Source organism: Sorex fumeus, unplaced genomic scaffold (genome assembly GCF_029834395.1).
Source record: "Sorex fumeus unplaced genomic scaffold, SorFum_2.1 ptg000028l, whole genome shotgun sequence".
In the NCBI taxonomy this organism is placed as follows: domain Eukaryota; kingdom Metazoa; phylum Chordata; class Mammalia; order Eulipotyphla; family Soricidae; genus Sorex; species Sorex fumeus.
The window spans coordinates 11,589,685-11,610,779 of NW_026606085.1; the positions used below are offsets into that span (position 1 = coordinate 11,589,685).

The following is a 21,095-nucleotide window of genomic DNA, read 5'->3' on the forward strand; positions in this document are numbered from 1 at the left end:
CACCGTAGTTATAACATTTATATATTTTTTCATTGTAATTTTAAAAGTTCTAGGCATGCTGTGCTTCTACTCCAAAATAATTAAAATTGCACCTTTGCTGAAGCACTTAGTGGCTATGGAAATATATCAGTTTTTATTTGTATAATTATAATTTCTCAGTTCAAGGATGTTTGGAACCTAAGTTTTTTCTTGGCCTTTTGAGGTATCTTTTAAAAAATTTAATAGCAGGGTGAAGTAAAAATTGTCAACTACAGGATTGCGGAAATAACTCAAAGAACTGGAATGCACGCTTTGCAAGGGCGGGGAAATGCACCCTACCTTGGGTTTCATCTGAGGGCCATCAAAGAGTGATACTTGGAAGTACACTTGGAGAAGCCACCAGAAGAGTTGTGTCTGGCCCAAACTTTCCTTAGAATTGGCAATGATAGTTTCCAAAATTGAAAAATCTTATGTATTTCAGCAGTCACTTCTCTCTATACTCATAAAATATAACCTATAGATTTTACTTAATTTGTAATACTGGCAAACCGAGTACAGAACAGTCATGCACTGTGTCATCATTAAGCTGAAGTGAACTTGCAAATGCCTTCAAGTATAGCATTCCTAACAACCAAACTCGCTGTTGCTTTTCAGTCTTTTGGTGACACGGTCGTATCGAATATCATATACAAACAAGTTAGTATCTTGGAAGAAGTAGAAGAGTTCTAAAACGAAAGAGAAATTGAATAGTTTAGTTCCCTGTTTGTATTATTTTTTTTAAAAAAATGACACAATCTTTTTATGGATTATCTAGATTTGACAGGGTCCAATTTGAGAATATAAATATTGAGTCCTTTAGGCTGGGTTTTTTGTTTTGCACCTAAATATCTGTTTCCATTTCGTTATTTCACCATTAAATGAATGGTCACAGTCCTCCTGTTCATCAATTTGCTCGAGCTGGCCCAGTAACGTCTCCATCGTGAGACTTGTTGTTACTGATTTGGCATATTAAATACGTCAGGGGTAGCTTGCCAGGCTTTGCTGTGTGGGCGAGATACTCTCGGTAGCTTGCTGGGCTCTCCGAGAGGGGCGGAGGAATTGAACTAGGCTCGGCCAGGCTGGCTGCGCGGCAAGGCAGACGCTCTACCGCTGTGCTATCGCTCCAGTTCATTTGACCATTAAATATCTTCATTAATTTTAAGGAGGTTGTTTGGTCTTAAATGCTAATTATGAAGATGCAAATCTCTTGAAAAAGTCATATTCCAGGTGGAGAGCTCAGAGAAGAGGAGATTGGGCCTAGTTTCATAGCAGAGGTAAAAAGGTACAGAATAGCTATAACAAATTCTTGGTTTAAGGACAGTTTTGCTTAGGCTGATCTTGCATGAAGTTTGATCCACAAACACTGACTCAAACTCAAGATTTTCTCATCCTATCCTCAAGCTTCGTCCTTGTAAGCCTGTTGAGGCTGAAAGGGGCTGGCAGGAAGGTAAAGTAAGCAGGGTATGAAAAGGCACAGAAGACCCCAATTTGCCTGAATCCCAGCTGCCATATCCTCACACAGCAGCACTGTGAACTGCATATCATGGGGGAAGTCCAGAGAGTCACACCCAGAGAACCAGTGACTGTCATGTCCCTCCTGCCTGGCCACCCTCAGGAGGCCTCTCTAGCTTGTTCTTCTGGTCTACCTCATCTGAGCTTGGCACACTGTGCCCCGTACCCCTGGCCGGGGGTGGGGGGAGGGCACAGAGTTCTATTCTTGTCAATTTGGAGACCTAGTGTTTGATCTAGACATTCCTATCAGCTGAGTGTTTGTCAAAGCATTTTCCAATATATCCTTGGCTTTCTACTCACTGTTGTGGTAATAGACTGCATCGACTTTCGGGCCAATTCCTGGGAAGTATTTAGATATTGCTCTGGGAAAACCAAAGTCCATGCGTTGTGTACTCTCATCATACCTGAGCAAAGAAATAAGGAACTTTATCAGAAAATAGATTCCTGGGCCAGAGTGATAGTACAGCAGGTAGGGCATTTGCCTTGCATGCGGCCAACCCAGGTTCGATACCCAGCATCCCATATGATCCCCTGAGCACCGCCAGAAGTGATTCCGGAGTGCAGAGCCAAGAACCTTGACTGTTGACCGTTTTGTTCTGAGTCCCTGTGAAACTATCACCTTCCACTTCTACACTTCCTTGTCCTACTCTTTTACGATGTCCCCACCAGTGTTGGTGGCCCTGCTGGGAACACAGCATCTAGGACAAAGCCATGTCATCCAAGTTCATTAATCCTCTTGCAAGGATAGTAGGAAGGAAGAGAGATGTTCATTGAGATAAGCACTGGCCACTTCAAAGTATCAATACTCTTCATCCCCTTACTCCAGTGGTGTCCAACCAGCTGGAGTAAAAGCATTGTCTGCAGCTGTTGAGCCTTTAATGCCTCTGTGAAGCAGTCTATCTGCTTCTTTGTGCAAAATTTCTCAGCTCAGAAGCCCGCCTTTTTTTTTTAAATAAGTGTGTTTCTTTATTTTATTTTATTTTATTTTTGCTTTTTGGGTCACACCCAGCAATGCACAGGGGTCACTCCTTGTTCTGCACTCAGAAACTACCCCTGGTGGTGCTCAGGGGACCATATGGGATGCTGGGAATCGAACCTGGGTCTGCTGCATGCAAGGCAAACGCCCTCCCCGCTGTGCTGTTGCTCCAGCCCCAGAAACCCGCCTTTTAAGTAAACCCTCAACCACCTTTTAGGGGTCAAAATTTGCCTAGCATCTTGTACTCTGCTTTTGTGTGGAGTAGACTTTCATTATTCACTATTTGGTCCATGTTATTTTATTGTTTGCCCTTTCATCTTTATTTCCAACATATCACCTGCTTTTCTTAGCCCAACTGTCTAATTCTCTGTAAGTGGAAACCTCGCAGTATTTCAGAAGATGGAATTTCCATGTCATTTTGGATTCAGTGGTTAGAAACGGAGTCTAAAATTTCCTACCTCCTCCAAACTGATTTGTAAATACCTGATCTTATACATCTAAACCACTGTTTTCCAAAATGCTTCTACAGTGATGAACAAAGTAATGTTTTACTTCTAGTGTTGGTGTTTAGCCCTGGGAGTGGAACTCAGCAGTGAAGCTTGCCTGGCACATGCAGATTCTGGGTTTAATCTCTGACATAAAAAAAAAGTGCTTCTATTTTAAATGTATTATGTGTTATTTAAGAAGCCAAAAGAAATCAGTTAATAAATGGGGTTAGACCACTGGGTGTGGCCCCCAAGGGAAAAAAGTAATTAAAATAATAATAACAGAAATAACAAAAGAGCTAAGTCAACTATTACAGTTTTACGCTCTCTTCCTCTCTAAGGAAAGTCAAGGATCTTTGAGAATTTGCATAGAAACATTACCTTCTGGAAAATTTTATTCCTTGTCTATTTTATAAAGATAAGACCTTCTTAAAGGTCAAATCAAATTACCAATGGTTAAGGCTTACCTCCAAATTTGGTTTTCTACAAAGAATAAAGTTGTATTTAAAAATGGATTAAAAACAGCTGCATCAATTTTTCTCACAGAGTTAGGGAAACCCAAAGAATGAATGCTCTTGGGGTAGCCTGGCTGTGGCCTGAGGTTCTGGAGGGCCCAGAACTTGTCATCTGTGAATACAGAGAAAAAAGGCAGGTCAGATTCATGCAGAAAGCACCATTCCACACAGCAAAGCCCCTCTATCCCCCTACTTCCGAATTATAAGACTGCTTATTCTTAGGCATGATCTATGATTTTTTAAAATGCAGTGTTGCTACGTTATATTTTCAAAGATTTTATGTATTACCAAAATAGTTGGGCTGGAGCGATAGCAACCAACTGGGGTTTGATTCCTCCATCCCTCTTAGCCCGGCAAGCTACCGAGTATCCTGCCCACACGGCAAAGCCTGGCAAGCTCCCCATGTTGTATTCAATATGCTATAAACAGTAACAATGAGTCTCACAATGGAGACGTTACTGGTGCCCACTTGAGCAAATTGATGAACAATGAGAGAACAGTGCTACAGTGCTACCAAGATAGTTAAGCTAGTTTAGCGTTCAGTTTAGACTGCAGGGATGGCGAACCCGGGCCCGCAGGCCATAGAAGGCTCATGATGCTAGGAGACTCATTCCGGGACAGACGCGTGCATGTCTCAGCTGCCCTTGGTTCGCTTGCCTGTACTGTATGGTCTGCCTATAATGTTCTATTTATCCAAATTACTTTGGCAGAAAAAAGTCTCCCCATCCCTGCTTTAGAGCCACTCTTAAATGTCCTGGTCCCCAAACATTGCTGGGGAGACCACCCTCAAATGAAACCACAAAACTTTAGTTACCTTTAAAAAGGAAAAGTTGATTTTTGACTCCAATTTCGTAAGCGGCTTCAATACCAGTGGATAAATTTGGCAATAAAGAAGAAATGGAACTTACTTTTCTTCTTGGATTCCCAATAAATCTCCAGAAGAATTGTCTGACATGAAAATAAGGAAACAAACCCCCATTTAGAACATGTTAAAAATCACTGTAGACTCTGGGGCCATGACGTGGAGGTGGGAAGGGCCTGTAAAAGACTTCAGGTTTCTCTGTCAGTTTTATGTTCTGTTCCCTGGATGCCTGTAGAAGGATCACAGGGAAAAGCGTTTCATCCAGTCACTGATAGTAACAGTGATCCTGGTGGGCCAACCTTCTCTCAGAACCAGGAGCTCTCAATTCTTCTGTCCCCACCCACCATTCTCTAGTTTTCTAGTCTAAAGGAAGTCATTTGAACCTTAAGTGTTGCCTTTTTAAATCTCAAAACAGACAATATTTGCCTACCTCCTAAATATTGATCTTGGACTGGAGTGATAGCACAGCGGGTAGGGCGTTTGCCTTGCATGCTGCTGACCCAGCATATGGTCCCCCGAGCACCATCAGGAGTGATTCCTGAGGGCAGAGCCAGGAGGAACCCCTGAGCATTGCCAGGTGTGACCTCCCCCTCAAAAGCACTAAATATTGATCTTGTTGACTCCCCAAAGCTTTCAGTATCTGTTTCAGCCTGTGTGCTGGATAGAGACTTTTGGTCACTAGGGACTTATTTTCTATGACTACAAATCCAGCCTTTTATGAGCTTCCAGGACTGCCCATCATTCTAGCTATGCTTATACTAGCTTGGCATCCCTGCCTGGCCCACCCTTCTCCAGCCCACGTTTACTGGGTTATCACAAGTTCATTTGTTTATATGCCCATGATAACTACTTTGTTCTCTACATCCAAGACCTTCAGGTTGTGTGTGTGTGTGGTTTTGGGTCACACCTGGTGGTGCTCAGGGCTTACTCCTGGCTCTGCACTCAGGGATTTCTCCTGGCAGGGCTCAGAGTACCACAAGGGCCACTGGGGTACTCTGTACATAGCTAGGTAGGCTGTGTGCAAGGCAAGTAAGTACCTTCCAATTGTACTATTTCTTTGGACCCCCTTCACGGTTACCTTTAAATAAAATTCATGTCCCTTGTTACAAGTTTCATCTACTTTCCCCCCCAATATTTACCATTACTTCCAGATAAAGCAAAAAACCAAACCTGACCGGTCTTTAATGTTATTTAGATCAGGAAATGGTCTAACCTGCCTTTGAAGTAAAAGATTTTATCCCCCACGGTACTGACAGCATCGTAACTCAAATTGGGGCCACATCTCGGTGAGTATATATCCGGGTAAGGGGGCTTCAGTTGAGATGTTTCCGGGCCACCTGAAAACACATTTTAGGATGTATTAGAAATTAAAAATAATCAGCATTTTAATTAATAAGAGGAAGAATTATTCTTTTGAAAACATTTGGTTTCAATTAATTTTTTTAAGGGGAGGGGGAGTGTGAGGAGATCCTGATGGTGCTTAGGGAACTGAGGGTGAAGCGTCAAACTTAGGGCTCCTGTTTGTAAAGCACAGGCTCTCACCCTTTGACCTAAAGTCCCTTTTCTTGATCTCCAAATACATGAAAAGCAATTTAGGCTTTTATAACATTGACAGAAATCAAACCAACCCACGCCCCTCCCTGCATCCCTCATGTGATTATAATTTGGAAGAGAAAAGTTGGACCCCTCTGTCTTTCCTGTTCCACTGGGATTAATATTTGTGTTCCTTCTTCAACACGGCAGTATGCTGGATAGAAATTAGACTTGCTGTGCCCCTGCCTCTGTCATTAACATACTAGATCTCTTGTTCTACACTGTAAAATTAAGAGACTATCTATCTGTCCAGGTACCTCACAGAGTTTTTCTGGAGTTCAGAAGAGAAGAAGGATGCTAAAGTTTTTTTCCAAGTGCAGTGAAATATTTCAAATATTGTCAAACTACATACAGTGCTCTTTTGGGCCTATTTTTTAGATAAAAGATTTACAAGTATCTTTCTATCCTAAGGATACATGCTACACCTTGCTGCATGAGGCTCCAGTCCAATCACAGAGGCCATGAGTGTAAACCCCACCCATCCCCATCACACCAGCAAAAGGATAGGAAAATTCAACTCACCATAAAGAGACTGAATACCTCGTATGTCATCAGCAGAGAGGCGGAATGTGTTGGTATCAACATAGCTGTAGGTGGGGAACATTATAGACTTTGGGTCATTAGAATGGTCAAGACCCAAGGAATGACCGAACTCGTGAACAGCCACCAAGAACAGGTTTATACCTGAAAGGAAACCAACCAAAAGAGAGAGAGAGCAGTGAAGGACCTTGGCATCCAGGGGGCGACAACAATTCTGACATAACCCAGGGAGAAATGGGGCTCTTGGAAGTCCTGTCTCCCTCTTGCAGAAAGTATTCGGACCCTGGCACTTTGGATGCCCTAGCCAGGTAATTCTTTGTTTCCATGGTACTTCTGGGCATTGTAGGTGTTTAGAAATTGCTGGTGTTGCCATTCAATCCGAGTAACATGTTTCCTGCCAGTTTGACATTCAAAAATTGTTTCCATGAATTGTCAAATGTCTCCTTGGGGGTCAGATGTTTCTGCTAAGGAGCTGCCTTGCTGGCAGAGAAGTCAAATGTATTCTGTGAAAATGTCTAAAATAACGTGACTTCCCAGTTGCTCTCATTTCCCATGACTCTATTCTGCTTTTTCTCTTGACCTGACTTCACTGGCTCTAGAACAGTCTTCAGGAAGCATCCTGTACTAACAGCAAATATCAGGGCTTGTAAAGTTCCATATACTGTCAGATATGCCACATTATAGTCGTCCATGTGCAGCTGACAGGACTCTGCAATTTGCACTTCTGATTCACATTGATTTTCACTGTGAATTTTCTTTGGAAGTTTATTTGTTCTATTCTGCAGCAGGGTGGGCACTGCTGCAGGGGAAGGCTACAACTGTCACCTCTGCATCCATGTGCTTCTTTCCATCTCACACCCCACTGGAAACTCAGGAGGTCATGAAGTCCTTGCTCACTTAATATAGCAGTGTAGCACTGTCCTCCTATTGTTCACTGATTTGCTCGAGCAGGCACCACTAACGTCTCCACTGTGAGACTCGTTACTGTTTTTGGCATATCAAATATGCCACAGGGAGCTTGCCAGCCTTTGCTGTGCGGGCGGGATACTCTTGGTAGCTTTCTGGGCTCTCTGAGAGGGGCGGAGGAATCCAACCCGGGTTGGCCGCATGCAAGGCAAATGCCCTACCCGCTCCAGCCCTTCTGCTATGGTACTTAATTTAATCACTCAAGGTCAGTTAATAAACTGAGATTTGAACAATGTGTTGATTAATTTTACTACTTTAGACTACATAATAATTAAGAAATGCTATTCACCATCACTCATCCCAGATATTTCTTTATAAATATTTCTATTTGTAAATAGTCTACGTAGTCACTTAATATACTAGGTAAAAAATTAGGCTGAGAATGAACACTTTAAGAAATTTCCTTAATGCAAGTATGGAAAAACTAGAATGAAGCCAATTAAGCTGAATACTGAAGGACTGGAGGGAAATTCTTTGGTCTGTGAGATATGACGCACATGTTCTAACCCTAGTTTTCCCATAGGTAAGCCTTACCCTTCTCTCAGCCTCAGTTTCCCCGACCCCCCCCCCCCCCCACTGTAAAGATCTCTATTAAATGGCTTGTGTAGGGGATCTTTAGAATTCCTGGATATTCTGCAAGGCTAACCAGCACTGATCTCTCATGTCAGATGAAGAGATTATAACCTCATAATATTTGACAAGTATTGATTAAAACTTAGGATAATATTTAGATAAATGTAACAAACCTTACTGCTGATTTGCTGCTTAGCAAGAATATAATTCCACATCATTTGTCACTTAATAGAACAAAAGTCCTTTTTTCAATAGAGATTTGTATACACTGGACTGAAGAAATAGAGCCCACGCTTCTGGTGCAGGAGTGAGAAATCACTGTTCTTTGGAGAGCTTTGCAGTAGGAAGCCTAGCTTTGACCCCTGGCACCACATGGTCCCCCAAGTACCACCAGCGGCGACTCCTCAGCACAGAGCTAGGAGTAGCTCCTGAGCATCACTAAATGTGGCCCCAAACAAAAACAAAATATAGAATTTTGTAAACCTTTAGTCAACTAAAGCAAAGAGCCCTTCTGACTGATTGGTAATATCTCTAAAACTTTTGTCATCTGACACATGCAGTGTCAGCCAGAACCAAGGGGATACTGCGTTGAGATCATTGTTTGATTAGTTTTTGCTTTGTTCTTGTTCTGGGGCCACATGCAGGCAGTGGTGGGGACTGAACCTGGGTCTCCCTCAAGTGTCATTCACCCTCCAGTCCTTGAGCTCTCTCTTTGACCCTGAATCAAACCTGTTTTTGATGTTTTTCTTTCTGTTTTCTTTAAACATGAGTCAGTCTTCTAACCTAGAATTTCTAGTAGAAATATTAGGAAATATTTTGATGTGCTGACTCGGGCTCTCCAAATGATAGTGACTCCACCAAGGTGCAAGGACACTGAGTGTCCCCAACTCCTCTCTGAGATGGACGGTGGGTTGTATATAGCCCCTTGGCAAATGTACAAAGATACCGATAAATGATGAGTTGGGTGTTCTGAAAATTTTATCTCAAACTACATAAGACTATATGATCTTTGTTTCTCTGTGAGGATTTCTAATATTTCTGTATCTCTGTGAAACTTAAGAAAATTTCAGTATCTAAAGGATCAAGCAGATGACCATGCTTGAATAGGTTTGGTGGCATGCATAGACTTTCTGTGATTGCTTGAATGCATAGATCTCACTATCAAAAACCCATTATCTAAATTATTATCTTTGCATTTCCTTACTATGGTTCTGAAAGCCCTTGGTTTTATATTAAACAACTAGATCCTCCTCAGATTCTTAGAATTGATCTTTAAGATAGTATAGGTATAGTATCCCAAATTATAGAGGGTGATAATGACGCCATGTGTTCCAGTTCATTCAGTGGTAAACTTAGAACAAGTTTTCTCATTCTCTAATTCTTTCTCAGAATGTGGCCTTTCAAATTTGTGACCTAATTAATACTGCACTTTTCCTTATGATTTTTGTTTGTATGTGTGATTGTGTTTGAAGTGTTTGTTTGTTGCGTACCTTTGGAGCTTTTAGTCCAGATTTCATCCTCGTCAAAGTGCGCATCTCCTCCCATACCATATCCAGGCCCAAAAGCATGGGCGATGACTCCACCTCGACCGTCAAAAGGGTCGAAGTCTCCATGTTCTGTTTACAAAGGAGAGAGAATCAAGCCTTCTGCACATGCTATTGGTCATATCCAATGGTACAATTTAAGTGAGTTCAAGTTTCCTACCTCTGAATGCAAAGTGTATCATAATGTCGGCCACCCCATCATTGATTTTTCTGAACTTTAGAGGAGTCACTTCACTCCAGACTTGGAAAGCCTTTTGGATAGCATAGTCAACATCCTCACGACTCAGGTCAGGGGTGTAATTATTGATTCTTTACCAGCAACATAAGAAAGAAAAATACGGACACTGTCAATTTTCTCTTTTTATACTTCACTTCCGTTTAAATCATTAGTGAATGAATCCTTTCATACATCAGTAGTTCAGGTAAGAAAATATTCCATTGGGGCCAGAAAGGTGGCATGAATGTTTTGTAGGCACAAAACCCTAGTGCTGCCTGCTCTTCCTACCCCCAAAATGCTCTGTGGCCCTGATGACCCTGCACTGCTGAACCTGAGCATTCTGGAGTCCCTAGTCCCTAATCTGCTGACTAGCTGAATGTCACTGGAAATGTTCCCTGGGCTCCCTGAGTGTGGCATGGAAAATCCTCCTTCTCCCCACAGAAAGAAAACCTGATTTTATTTTTATTATTTGAAGTCAGTCACAACTTCTGGTGCTCAGGAGTTGCCACTGGTGTTGCTTGAAGGAACCATTTGGTGACAGGTATGAAAACCACGTCTCTAGTGTGCAAAGCGTGTGCCCAGCCCTTTGAGCTATTCCTCTGACCCCTGAAACCTGACATTATTAACTACAAGAACATTTATCCTTGGGCAGCTTCCTCCTTAAACAGACTCTAACCAGACCTGGTCTCATTTATGATTTCTGGATCATCACTGAGGAGGATTTGCATTCAGAAAGCTTATGTCTTGTTTTGTTTGGTTTGATTTGGTTTTGGTTTGAGGGCCACACCTGGAGGACCTTAGGGCTTACTCCTGGCTCTGCATTCAAGTATCACTCCAGCAGGCTTGGGGGACCATATGGGGTGCTGGGGATTGAACCTGGATTGGCCCCATGCAAGGCAAACTCCCTACCCACTGTCCCTATCGCTCTGGCTTTTGCCTTTCCTTCTGGACTTCTGAGTCGACCCATCAAGCCTTTTCTGCAGGTCTTATTGCAGGCTCAACTTCATTTTCCTTTTATAGCCTTCCTAATCTGCTCGAGATTGGAAAACCAACCTCATTGGGTGAAGAGGTCTCCCTTGCAGAGATAATGGATTTTAACACGGATTTAGGGCTCTATCTAAATGACTTATATCTTAGAAATTAAACCTAGACAGAAGCAGGAAATTATGTGGCTACATGTACCTATAGGAGATGTCACGCTTTCTCCATACAGGCCTTCTAGGCAGTGTCCGGAAATGATGGACGTCAGGCACACCACACCGAGGTGTGTGCATCATGTCCATAGTTGATACATCCAGTTGCCCCGTCACTTTTAGCCCCAAGAACTTTTGCATTTCCTGGATTTTGTTCTCCATGTTGTTCATATTGTCTTGTATTTTTGGTGTTGGAGATCTCACGATCTTGAGGTCATAAAAGGTTTCCAAGTACCTCTGGAAAAGATAGGTTTAGTAATGCATTATTATACATAAAAGGTGTGTAAACACACAAAAAATAAAAAGGCCGGCGGTCAGGCCGCTTCCCCACTCCAGGGAGGTCGATGGCGATGGTCAGGCCAAGAAAGGAAACGAGGGCCAGGCTGGTTGGTCTTAGCAGCGATTTATTACATGGAGGCCTCAGGAATCCTCAAGCACGTACACACTTGTTCTCTCCGCTTCTGTCCTCAGCCCCATCTTCCCAGGTTCTCTGGTGCACGTGTCCCCCCAGAGAGCCCTGAAATCTCCCTTATATAGATCATAGTACCTCTAAAGGGTGCAATATAGTGATGTCATCAAAAGGAGTTACAGAAAGAACACTGAGGCAAAACATACGCAGGCCAGTAATCCTGGCCTCACCTTTTTACAAGCTACAAGCACTTAGATTAGCACAACAAAGACCAGTCTGCTAGAGCTTGGAATCTGCATCTCCAAATCAGCCAGCCTGGAGCCAGGCATCTACATCCCAAAGACCAGGCCTGGTTTAGCACCTGGGATCTGTATACCTAAGGCCAGCTAGGTTCCTGTGAGATAAGAGAAACTACCTCAATATACTGAAATCATTTACTGAAGGCAGTTTGAAAGGGAGAAAGTTCAGTCTCATCCAAGCTAGTCAGGACACAAAGGAAAACTGCTTCTAGGATGTGTTTCTCCTCTCCTTGTCCAACCAACATATAAGCATACATAATATTAATCATTTTGTATGGACACAGTGAGAAATACTTTGAGCTTATAGAATTGCTCTCCTAGGGCCATCTCGATCTCAGACTGCAGTGCTCAGGCCAGATATCTTTCCTATTCCTCGCAGCAGGGCCCTAGTCTCATCGTTACTTTTGGATCATGACATCATTTGCCTATGATCAACCTCTTAACTTATAGTTAAGAATCGTGGCACCTTGGCCTGGCCCATCGCGATGCCAGGGTAGCACATAACTTTACCGACTTGCCTTGGTTCCATCCAGTCCCACGTCGGGACCCTGCCCTTGGGGTGCTAGGAAGTGAGGGCAGCTGAGGCTTAAGTTGAGAAGGCAGATGCCCAGGAGTGAATAATATTCAAAGCCAATCAATTCCTAAGTTACCGAGCATATTAATTAATTGTCTTCCTGTATCTATACAAAAGGACATTGCATTAAAGTAAACTGCTCAAAAGACATAAGGAGAGGAGAAAGGCAATATTAACTTATAGTACAGCTTCAGTGTCTAAGCAGGATGAGACCTTACAAACTGGTTGGGGAAGAGAGTATAGTAGAGGTTACAGACAGACAAAGTAATGGGAATGACTCGGGAGCACTGTGATGGGTGCAACCTGATAAACCTAAGCTCCGTGTACTCCAACAAAAGGTATTTGTTGAGTTTCACTTGAGTGACTCAAATGTCCCTAGGTTCTTTAAACCAGATACCAGATAATTACTTATGAAAAATAAAAATATTAATTTTCAGTGCAGTCAAAAATTTGTCAAAATTATTGGGGCTGGAGTGATAGTACAGCGGGTAGGGTGTTTGCCTTGCATGCGGCCGATCCAGGTTCAATTCCAAGCATCCCATATGGTCCCCTGAGCACCGCCAGGAGTAATTCCTGAGTGCAGAGCTAGGAGTAACCCCTGTGCATTGCCAGGTGTGACCCAAAAAGAAAAAAAAAAAACAGAAGGTGAATCCCCTGCCTGCCATCCCAAGATTTGCTGCCAATAAAATTAAAAAAAAAAATCTGTCAAAATTAGCAAGATTGATTTTCCTGGGAGTTTATTCAAAACACCTTCATTCCTGTCTCTACCTATTCAAACTCACCTCCACTCTTTGAAACCTATGCCAATATCTCACTCATCATGATGATTTGCAAGCAACAGAGCATTATTATTATTATTATTATTAGGATGCATAAACTATTAAAATTAGTATGTTTCCTTGCTTAAAAACCTAAAGCACAACACATTCATCCCTGACAAATTCAAAGAAAGAAAGTTTTCAACTTCTGGACCCTGCACAAGGCTGAGTCATTGAGGGTATTTGGGGGGAAGGTGAGCCCAGAACCCACCCAAACAGCAGCTGAAAGCCTCCACACTCCGCAATCACTGCCATGCTCACAGCCAGACTCTACTGCTTGGGACGAGCCTTGTCCAGAAATTAATCTTCTGAAAAACTCAGGTATGTGGGTTTTGTGACTGAAATCTCCAGGCTTTCACAGAGCTAGAGATGGACGACTTCCCCCTGTCTCCCTGTACTTCTGGAAACTCCAGCAGCCACACACACCCCCAAAGTTGCCTTCCAGTTAAAAAATTAACTCCAATTGTATCATTCCGTTTTAAATTTTGTACTTCCTGGAGCAATATCTCAAACTCTACAATACTGATAAACCAGGGGTAACATACCAGATTGGATGGAATGTAATGTAGAAGGCAACCAATCTTAATTAATAAAAATAACACAGAAGTCTTAACCTGTAACAATATCTTAGCAATCTCTTATACAAGGGATTCATGGCTTCCTGGTGAGATGTATCAATCTTCACTAACTTTTTTCTAAGGAAACATTTTTTATCATTCTTTTAGCAAATCATTTTTAACAAGTGATATGAAATAAATTGTTGAGGGCCTTCTATGAGGGGCAGGCTTAAGGGTTGGTTGGGAAAATTGGAGGTAATGTTGGTGGAAAGATGCAATGGTGGTGAGACTGGTGTTTTGTAGCAAATCATCATGAACAACTTTGTACAAAAATAAGGTTTTTAAAAAGGAAAGTTTTCAAAAAAAATAGATCATCCAAACTCTCAAGTAGTAAGATAAATAAATTTCTTAAAATTATATTCAGAAGTCTTGTAAAGAAATAATTGGGATGAGTGCTGGTGAATAGCATTTTTTAATTATTATTGTAGTCTAAAGTAGTAAAATTAGTCAACACATTGTTCAAATCTCAGTTTATCAACTGGCCTTGAATGATTAAATTAAGTACCATAGCAAAAATAGAGTGCCAGACGCTTTAACTAAAACTTCTCGATCAAAAGTTGTTTGTTTGGTTTGGCTTGGTTTGGTTTTTGGGTCATGCCTGGTAGAGCTCAGGATTACTTTGGTCTTTGTGTTCAGGGGCCTCTCCTAACAGTGCTCAGGGAACAATATGAAGCTACAGGGCTCAAACAAGGTACTTGTAAAACAAGTAAGTACATTTTACCCTATACTATCTTCTGGCCCACAGTCAAATACTTTATTTTTTGCAGAAGAAACAAATTTATTCAAATTTATGCCACTTCTTTAAAACCAATACCTTGGGGCGGGAGCAATAGTACAGCTGGGAGACATTTGCCTTGCATGCGGCTGGCCTGGGTTCCATACCCGGCATCCCATATGGACTCCTGAGCACCTCCAGGAGCATTTCCTGAGTGCGGAGCCAGGAGGAATCCCTGAGCAGCACCGGGTGTGACCCAAAAAGACAATCAATCAATCAATCAATAAATAAATAATACCTTTAAAAAAAAATTTTTGTCAAAGGAAAAAAATTCTAAAAGCAAATTACCTCCAAATCAGGTTTCAACTAGTGCTTTTCAAAACAAAACTGGTCAGTATAATAATCTTAATAATAAAAATCAGGTTAGATGAAAAACTACAGTGTCAATACTTACTTGTGCCATTTCCGTGTTGCTGTCTTCTGAACTTGTGTTGCTAGTTGGAGTAGCAAGCCCCAAAGCTGTGAGCTGCAGGCAGAGGATCAGTGGAAGGAACTTCATCCTTCCACTGTGAGAGGAACTTCCGAGTGAGAGGTTTGACTGAAGTTGCTCTGCACCCCTCACTGCAGTTCCTTAAATGTCCCTCTTTATATAGCCCTCCTGGCAAGCTCAGTGACTCTGAAATCCTCAGGGTGACTCACACTTGATACCATCCTTTGATTTATCTGTAAAGCATGTAAACACAGAAAGTCCTTATTCTGGGGCCAGTAGCAGGTCATTTGCACCTAACTTTTCAAGGTGTCAGTTAACTTTTAACTCACAATTTTATTGAGGCAGCTCAGAATATAATATCTTAAAAATATTAAACAAGCCTCTACCTCTCCTCACCCTGAAAATAAGCCATTGGGAATGATAGTTGGGAATGGTCACTCTGGATAGGAACTGAGTGTGGAAAGTAGGTAAAAGGATATACCTGATAACCTTTTAGTATCTATATTGCAAACCATAATGCACAAAAGGGGGGAGAGAGAGAGAGACAGACAGAGAAGAGAAAGACCTGCCATAGGGAGGATGGGAGGGAAACTGGGCACATTGGTGGTGGGAAATGTACACTGGTGAAGGGATGGGTGTTGGAACATTGTATGGCTAAAACTGAATCATGAACTACCTTGTAACTGTGTATCTCACTGTGATTCAATTACAGAAATAAATATTTAAAAAATGAAAAAAAAAGGCATTGTAAGAGAGACACCAATTACTTAGTGCCTAGCAAACCCATAAGTGCATTGTTCAGAAGCTCAGGCTTGGGTGATGGACACAGCTCTCTGGAGAACACTTACCCTGCATTCACCATGGCGGGTCCCTCGGCATTGGAGGAAAAGGGGGGATTCTTTTTCACTATTTTCAGTTCCTGCTATAAAACTTTCCTTATATCCACTGAGGGCAGAATAATGTTTTCACACAAACTAAATATAGAAAATGGAATAAATAAAACCTCATAGCTTCTCCCAGATGTTTTCTGAGGCTGAAACTCTGGGGGAGAGAGTGGAAAGGAGACTGACTACTGAGGTGCCCATTCCCTACCTCCATTCTCTCTGCCTCAAGCCCTGCGATTCCACCTCAAGGACTTCTGGCGTTTTGAGGCTGAAGATAACTTTGTCTTTCTTTCTCTGGTGATGCTTTCCAAGACAATGCATTGTAAGTGTGGGCATGTAAGGCACTCACTAAATTCACTCCCTTTCTCTTGTCCTGCAAGGCAAACACTGGGCAGCTTAAGAGCGGCCACAAGTGTGACTGCAAGTTGCTTACTATGGAGTTCATGATGAACTTCACAAAGAAGGTCATAAAAGAGCATTGGCAGGGAATCACTCCAAATATTGATTGACTTTAACTTAAGAGTCATAAAAGGAACGTGATCATTTGGCCAGAAGATGGGAGATAAAAATGGAATTTAATTAGACAATATGAGAACAATTGCACTTCCACCTATACAAAGATCCTGCTCTGAGTAGGGAATATCTCTGTGTTGTCCAACACTGTATTTATTCATCGGCTAGGTCGTGAAGTTAGTAAGTGCTCACCTAACGCGTATGGATGGATTTAGCAGAAGAGTAGCAGCTCCAGGGCATAAATCATAGCCCTCCCTTGTGTGTTCAGTTACTATGAACACACCATGTGTCCTTACCCCCTCTGAAAGCTTACCAGATCTGATCTTGTTTATAGATGAAGAAATCTGTTGCTTGGAAGACTTTCTGGAAGGGTCTAGAAAGTATAGGCTGAATGTAAGACACTAGGGAAAAGATGCCCGAGATAAAAGGAATTAAAAGAATGTTACTGGAAGGTGTCTAAAACTAGAAAATTTGCCATATTTTACTGGTTTTGGGGTCTTGCTTCAGCAAAAAACCTCAAATGGGTCAAGTACAAACAAGAAAATTCCCCGGGGCAGTATAAAGGTACCTTAGGTTGCACGTTGGTGAGCTGTGGGATCTCAGCTTCATTTTTATAGGAGCCCCTGTGCCTTCTGAGAATTGCTTAGAACACCCCTAAAATTAAAAAATAAACCAGATACTATAGTATCAGAGCTTCCAGAAGCATCCTACTTTTGCTTACATAGTTTTCTTCCCCCCGACTTGGCCGACCTGGGCTCGATTTCTCCGCCCCTCTCGGAGATCCCAACAAGCTACTGAGAGTATCTCGCCCGCACAGCAAAGCCTGGCAAGCTCCCTGTGACGTATTCAATATGCCAAAAACAGTAACAACAAGGCTCACAATTTGTTGTGAGACGTTACTGGTGCCCTCTCAAGCAAATCGATGAACAACGGGAGGACAGTGCTACAGTGCTACAGTTTTCTTCCCAACCCTGGCACCAGCCCATTCTGAGGGGTGTCACTGCTGTAAGGATGTAGATGCACAAACAAATCAAAACATGGTTTTGGGCAAGGACCCCAGAAGACAAACATTCCAGAATATACAAGAAAACCCCTTGGCTGAACAACTCATTGGTAGTCTCATTAGATGGAAAGAAAACTTTAACTGGCTCAGTGTTTCCTTTTATGGATGTAGACATGGGAGTCCTGAAAAGGGAAGCGGACTGTCCAACGTGGCCTCCTGACTGAGATCGTGTTGCTCTACCATGCTGCATTTGGATGCCTATCACTTTGATTTTGCTTTGGATTTGTCTTCCAGTGGGCATTTTGCTACTGCAAACACTGCAAATTGATACTATGGTACGTCAAGCCTTTGACTTAAAAGAGTGTTTGACTTAAAATCTCTGCTGTTGGATGGGCTGGAGTACCCAGATAATCCTGGAAATGTGGTAGATGCATCTACTGCCCAGGGAGGTGACTCTCCTTGTCTGGACGAGATCTCCCAGGAACCCCTCCCTGCCTGGTTCTGGCAGCACCCTGCCCCTAAGGTGCCTTTGATGGCAAGTATTCCCCAAGAAGTGGCCTGGAACTCCTCTGAAGAGCACGATGCTCGGAGCCACCCCAGTCGTTATGCAAACTTAGGCAAGTTAATTTGTCATGCTCATTTCCTTTAGAGAAGGAAAATTTAATCCTTAGATTTTCTTAAGAATAAGCGACAGGGGCTGGAGTGATAGCACAGTGGGTAGGCATTTTTGCCTTGCACACCGCCTACACGGGTTTGATTCCCAGCATCCCATATGGTCCCCCTAACGCCACCAGGAGTAATTCCTGAGTGCATGAGCCAGGAATAACCCCTATGAAATGCCAGGTGTGACCCAAAGAAGCAAAAAAAAAAAAAAAAAAGAAAGAAAAAGAAAGAAAAAAAGCATAAATGACAGATTCTATTAAATACACCTGGCATCATATGATAGTGGCACAATTTGTGTCTCTTCTTCAGCTACTATGCACCTCTGTGTCCATGTAATTACGCCATGATTGCATTGGAAACAGCTGATTTTCTACAGAGGGACGAAAGTTGATCTAAATAACTGAAATATATTTAAAGACTTCTATAGAATATTGGTTTTGAGAGTGTGACACAGAAATCATAGAGCTTTGGTATAGCTGCCTTTGTGCTCTGAAATAGAGCATTAATTTTTTTTTAATAAAGGCACCGTGATTTGCAGTTATCCATAGTTAAGTTTTAGGCATTTAATATTCCAGCAAGGATTCCACCATAAATCCTACTAATCCCACCAAATCTACACTGGAGAGGAAGCACAGAGATGCAGAGGGCTTCCTCTAGAATGAATTTAAACAGAATTGCTAATTGAAGTTCCCTAAGACAGAGCATGCTAGAGTCACAGGTTAAAAACCTAATGCTTGCAAACGTGTGCTCCACCAACAGTTGTACCCAGGACTTTCCTAACCACCAGACATTTTTCTCAAGGGGAAAATTTTAGAATGTTAGAGAAGAACCTGGGATATGTTGGATTTTGGGAAGGAGTGAGGATGGTCATCCTGAGTGTCACCAGAAAAGTGAAGTAGAGGAAATCGATGAGAAAGGTGGAAGTGAGGAAGGCGGAAACGGCCAGCTCCCCCGGGTCTGTTTTCCTTCCCCAGTCATGACTCCCCTTCAAATGTCCATAAATGGAGACGGCAGTGCAGCAGAAGCCCTGTCTTTGGCACCCGGCAGGTATGTGGCGGCCCACACATGTAGGCACCGTGAGTTAAGTAAAGTCCTTAACTTTCAGTTCTTACTCGGTGAGATAAAGACCCAGGGCTAGCGATCATGACTCAGATATCTCTCAACTGATCTGGACTTTGCAGTGTGGGTGAATGGGAAGAGCTGGGCTTTGGAAATAGACTTGACCTCAGACCTCAGCTATGCTACCTACGAACTGTGTGGCTTTGGGCAAATCCAGTTCAGTTCCTCATTCGCAAATGGCTATTTTGAGGATTAGATCAGATGATGCCTGAAACTGCTGGCCACTGTGCTTGGCATGTTAACAGCCCTTCCATAAGTTTCGGAAATCTTCCTTTTGTGACCCCAAAGCAGTGGGTCTCAACGTGTCTTATTTGGGGGTCAGAGATAGCACGGGGTTGAAGTACCTGCCTTGCATGTGGTTGATCCTGGTTTGACCCCCGCCTTTCAAATGGTTCCCCCAATCACTGCCAGGAGTAGAAACAGCGATGTGTCACCCTCTGTGGCCCCTCCAAACAAAAAAAAAAACAAAACTAAACAGGATTTTTTTTTTTGCTTTTTGGGTCACACCTGGTGATGCACAGGGGTTACTCCTGGCTCTGCACTCAGGAATTACTCCTGGCGGTGCTCAGAGGACAATATAAAAGTAAAGTAAAGGCCCTCCCGTTGATCATCAATTTGCTCGAGTGGGCCCAGTAACATCTCCATTGGAGACTTTGTTGTTACTGTGTCTGGCATAGGGAGCTCGCCAGGCTCTGTCGCGCGGGCGAGATACTCTCGGTAGCTTGCCGGGCTCTCCGAGAGGGGTGGAGGAATCGAACTCGGGTTGGCCATGTTGGCTGTGTGCAAGGCAAACGCCCTACCGCTGTGCTATCGCTCCAGCCCTCAGGGTCGGCCATGTGCAAGGTGAATGTCCTACCTGCTGTGCTATTGCTTAAGCCCCCTAAATAGGATTTTAAGTTACCCTTGCATTGGATTTTAATATAATTTACATCTGTTTACATAGTATATGCATATCTGCATTTATGTACAAAAAATGGTTTTTGTACCTAGTTATGGTTATCCACTTGGAGCTGGTGAAGCTTCTTCCATCGCAAATGCATTTCGGAGAGTAATAGATACTCACATCGCTGAGAGAATAAACAAATGGCCCAGAACACCAGTTCTTCCGGTTCAATGTAGTATTTCCCCAAAAGGTTCACTAAAAGCATGACTTCAGCAAAGCAGCTGTGAAGTCAAGAGATCTGAAGTTCAGAGACAGTATTTAGATCCCAGAATACAAGTCTGCTGAAGTTTGTATCATTGAAATATGGAAACAATCTTAAAAAGAAATGGCCTTTCTATTTGTGAATTAGATCAGTTAGAGAAAACAGCTAGAGAAGTGAGAATCAATCAGAGACAGTCTTCAGCGTTCTCTTCAAGAGTGAGGCAAGGTCATTTCTAAACGACTGAATCACGTTTCCCAATTACATTACTCTCCTTCCCTCTAGCTCCCCCCAAGCAGCTAGTGACCCCTGTTTTTTTTGCCTCAACTCTCATCACCTGACACCTGATTTCTTTCCAGGACCCTCAGCTCTTTGGGGGGGGACCCAGTGGGAGATGATTTGTCCTAACCTGACCCAGCACTGGAGTGGACAAGCAGGCCCTTCACAGGGTGCTGCAGGGAAATGAGATCCTGAGTCTCCTGGAGACAAGAGAAGGGCTGGGGAACAGTTCCCTTCCTCCCCTGTCGTAAAATCAGATGGACAGAAGATCGACAGGAGAAAAGCACATTAAATTTTGTACATACGGCAGCCCATAAAAATACAGGCTCAGAACCAATGAAGCAATTGCAATAGTAATTCTTGTGGATCCTTTTCTAAGCCTCTTTCTCCTCTCTCTCTCTCTCTCTCTCTCTCTCTCTCACACACACACACACACACACACACACACACACACACACACACACACACACACACCCCACAGAGCCACAGAGCCCCTGGCTTCTTAGATTTCCCTTTCCTGGATTTTCAATGAACTTTTCCTTCTTAAGGGCACATGGAATTTTTCCAGCAGAACCC

At 42.7% G+C, this 21,095-nt stretch overlaps 1 protein-coding gene across 1 annotated transcript; it reads right to left on the bottom strand.

The window, feature by feature from the left end:
- Window positions 1–603: 603 nt before the first annotated feature.
- On the bottom strand, window positions 604–14,985 carry MMP12 (matrix metallopeptidase 12). Its single transcript, XM_056115043.1, has 10 exons — window positions 14,881–14,985; window positions 10,984–11,231; window positions 9,745–9,893; window positions 9,531–9,656; window positions 6,484–6,645; window positions 5,582–5,705; window positions 4,321–4,454; window positions 3,459–3,618; window positions 1,831–1,934; window positions 604–704 (listed from the first exon to the last, which is right to left on the bottom strand). Exons 1-10 carry the CDS (start codon window positions 14,983–14,985, stop codon window positions 604–606), a joined length of 1,413 nt encoding a protein of 470 aa, XP_055971018.1.
- Between the last annotated feature and the right edge of the window lie 6,110 nt (window positions 14,986–21,095).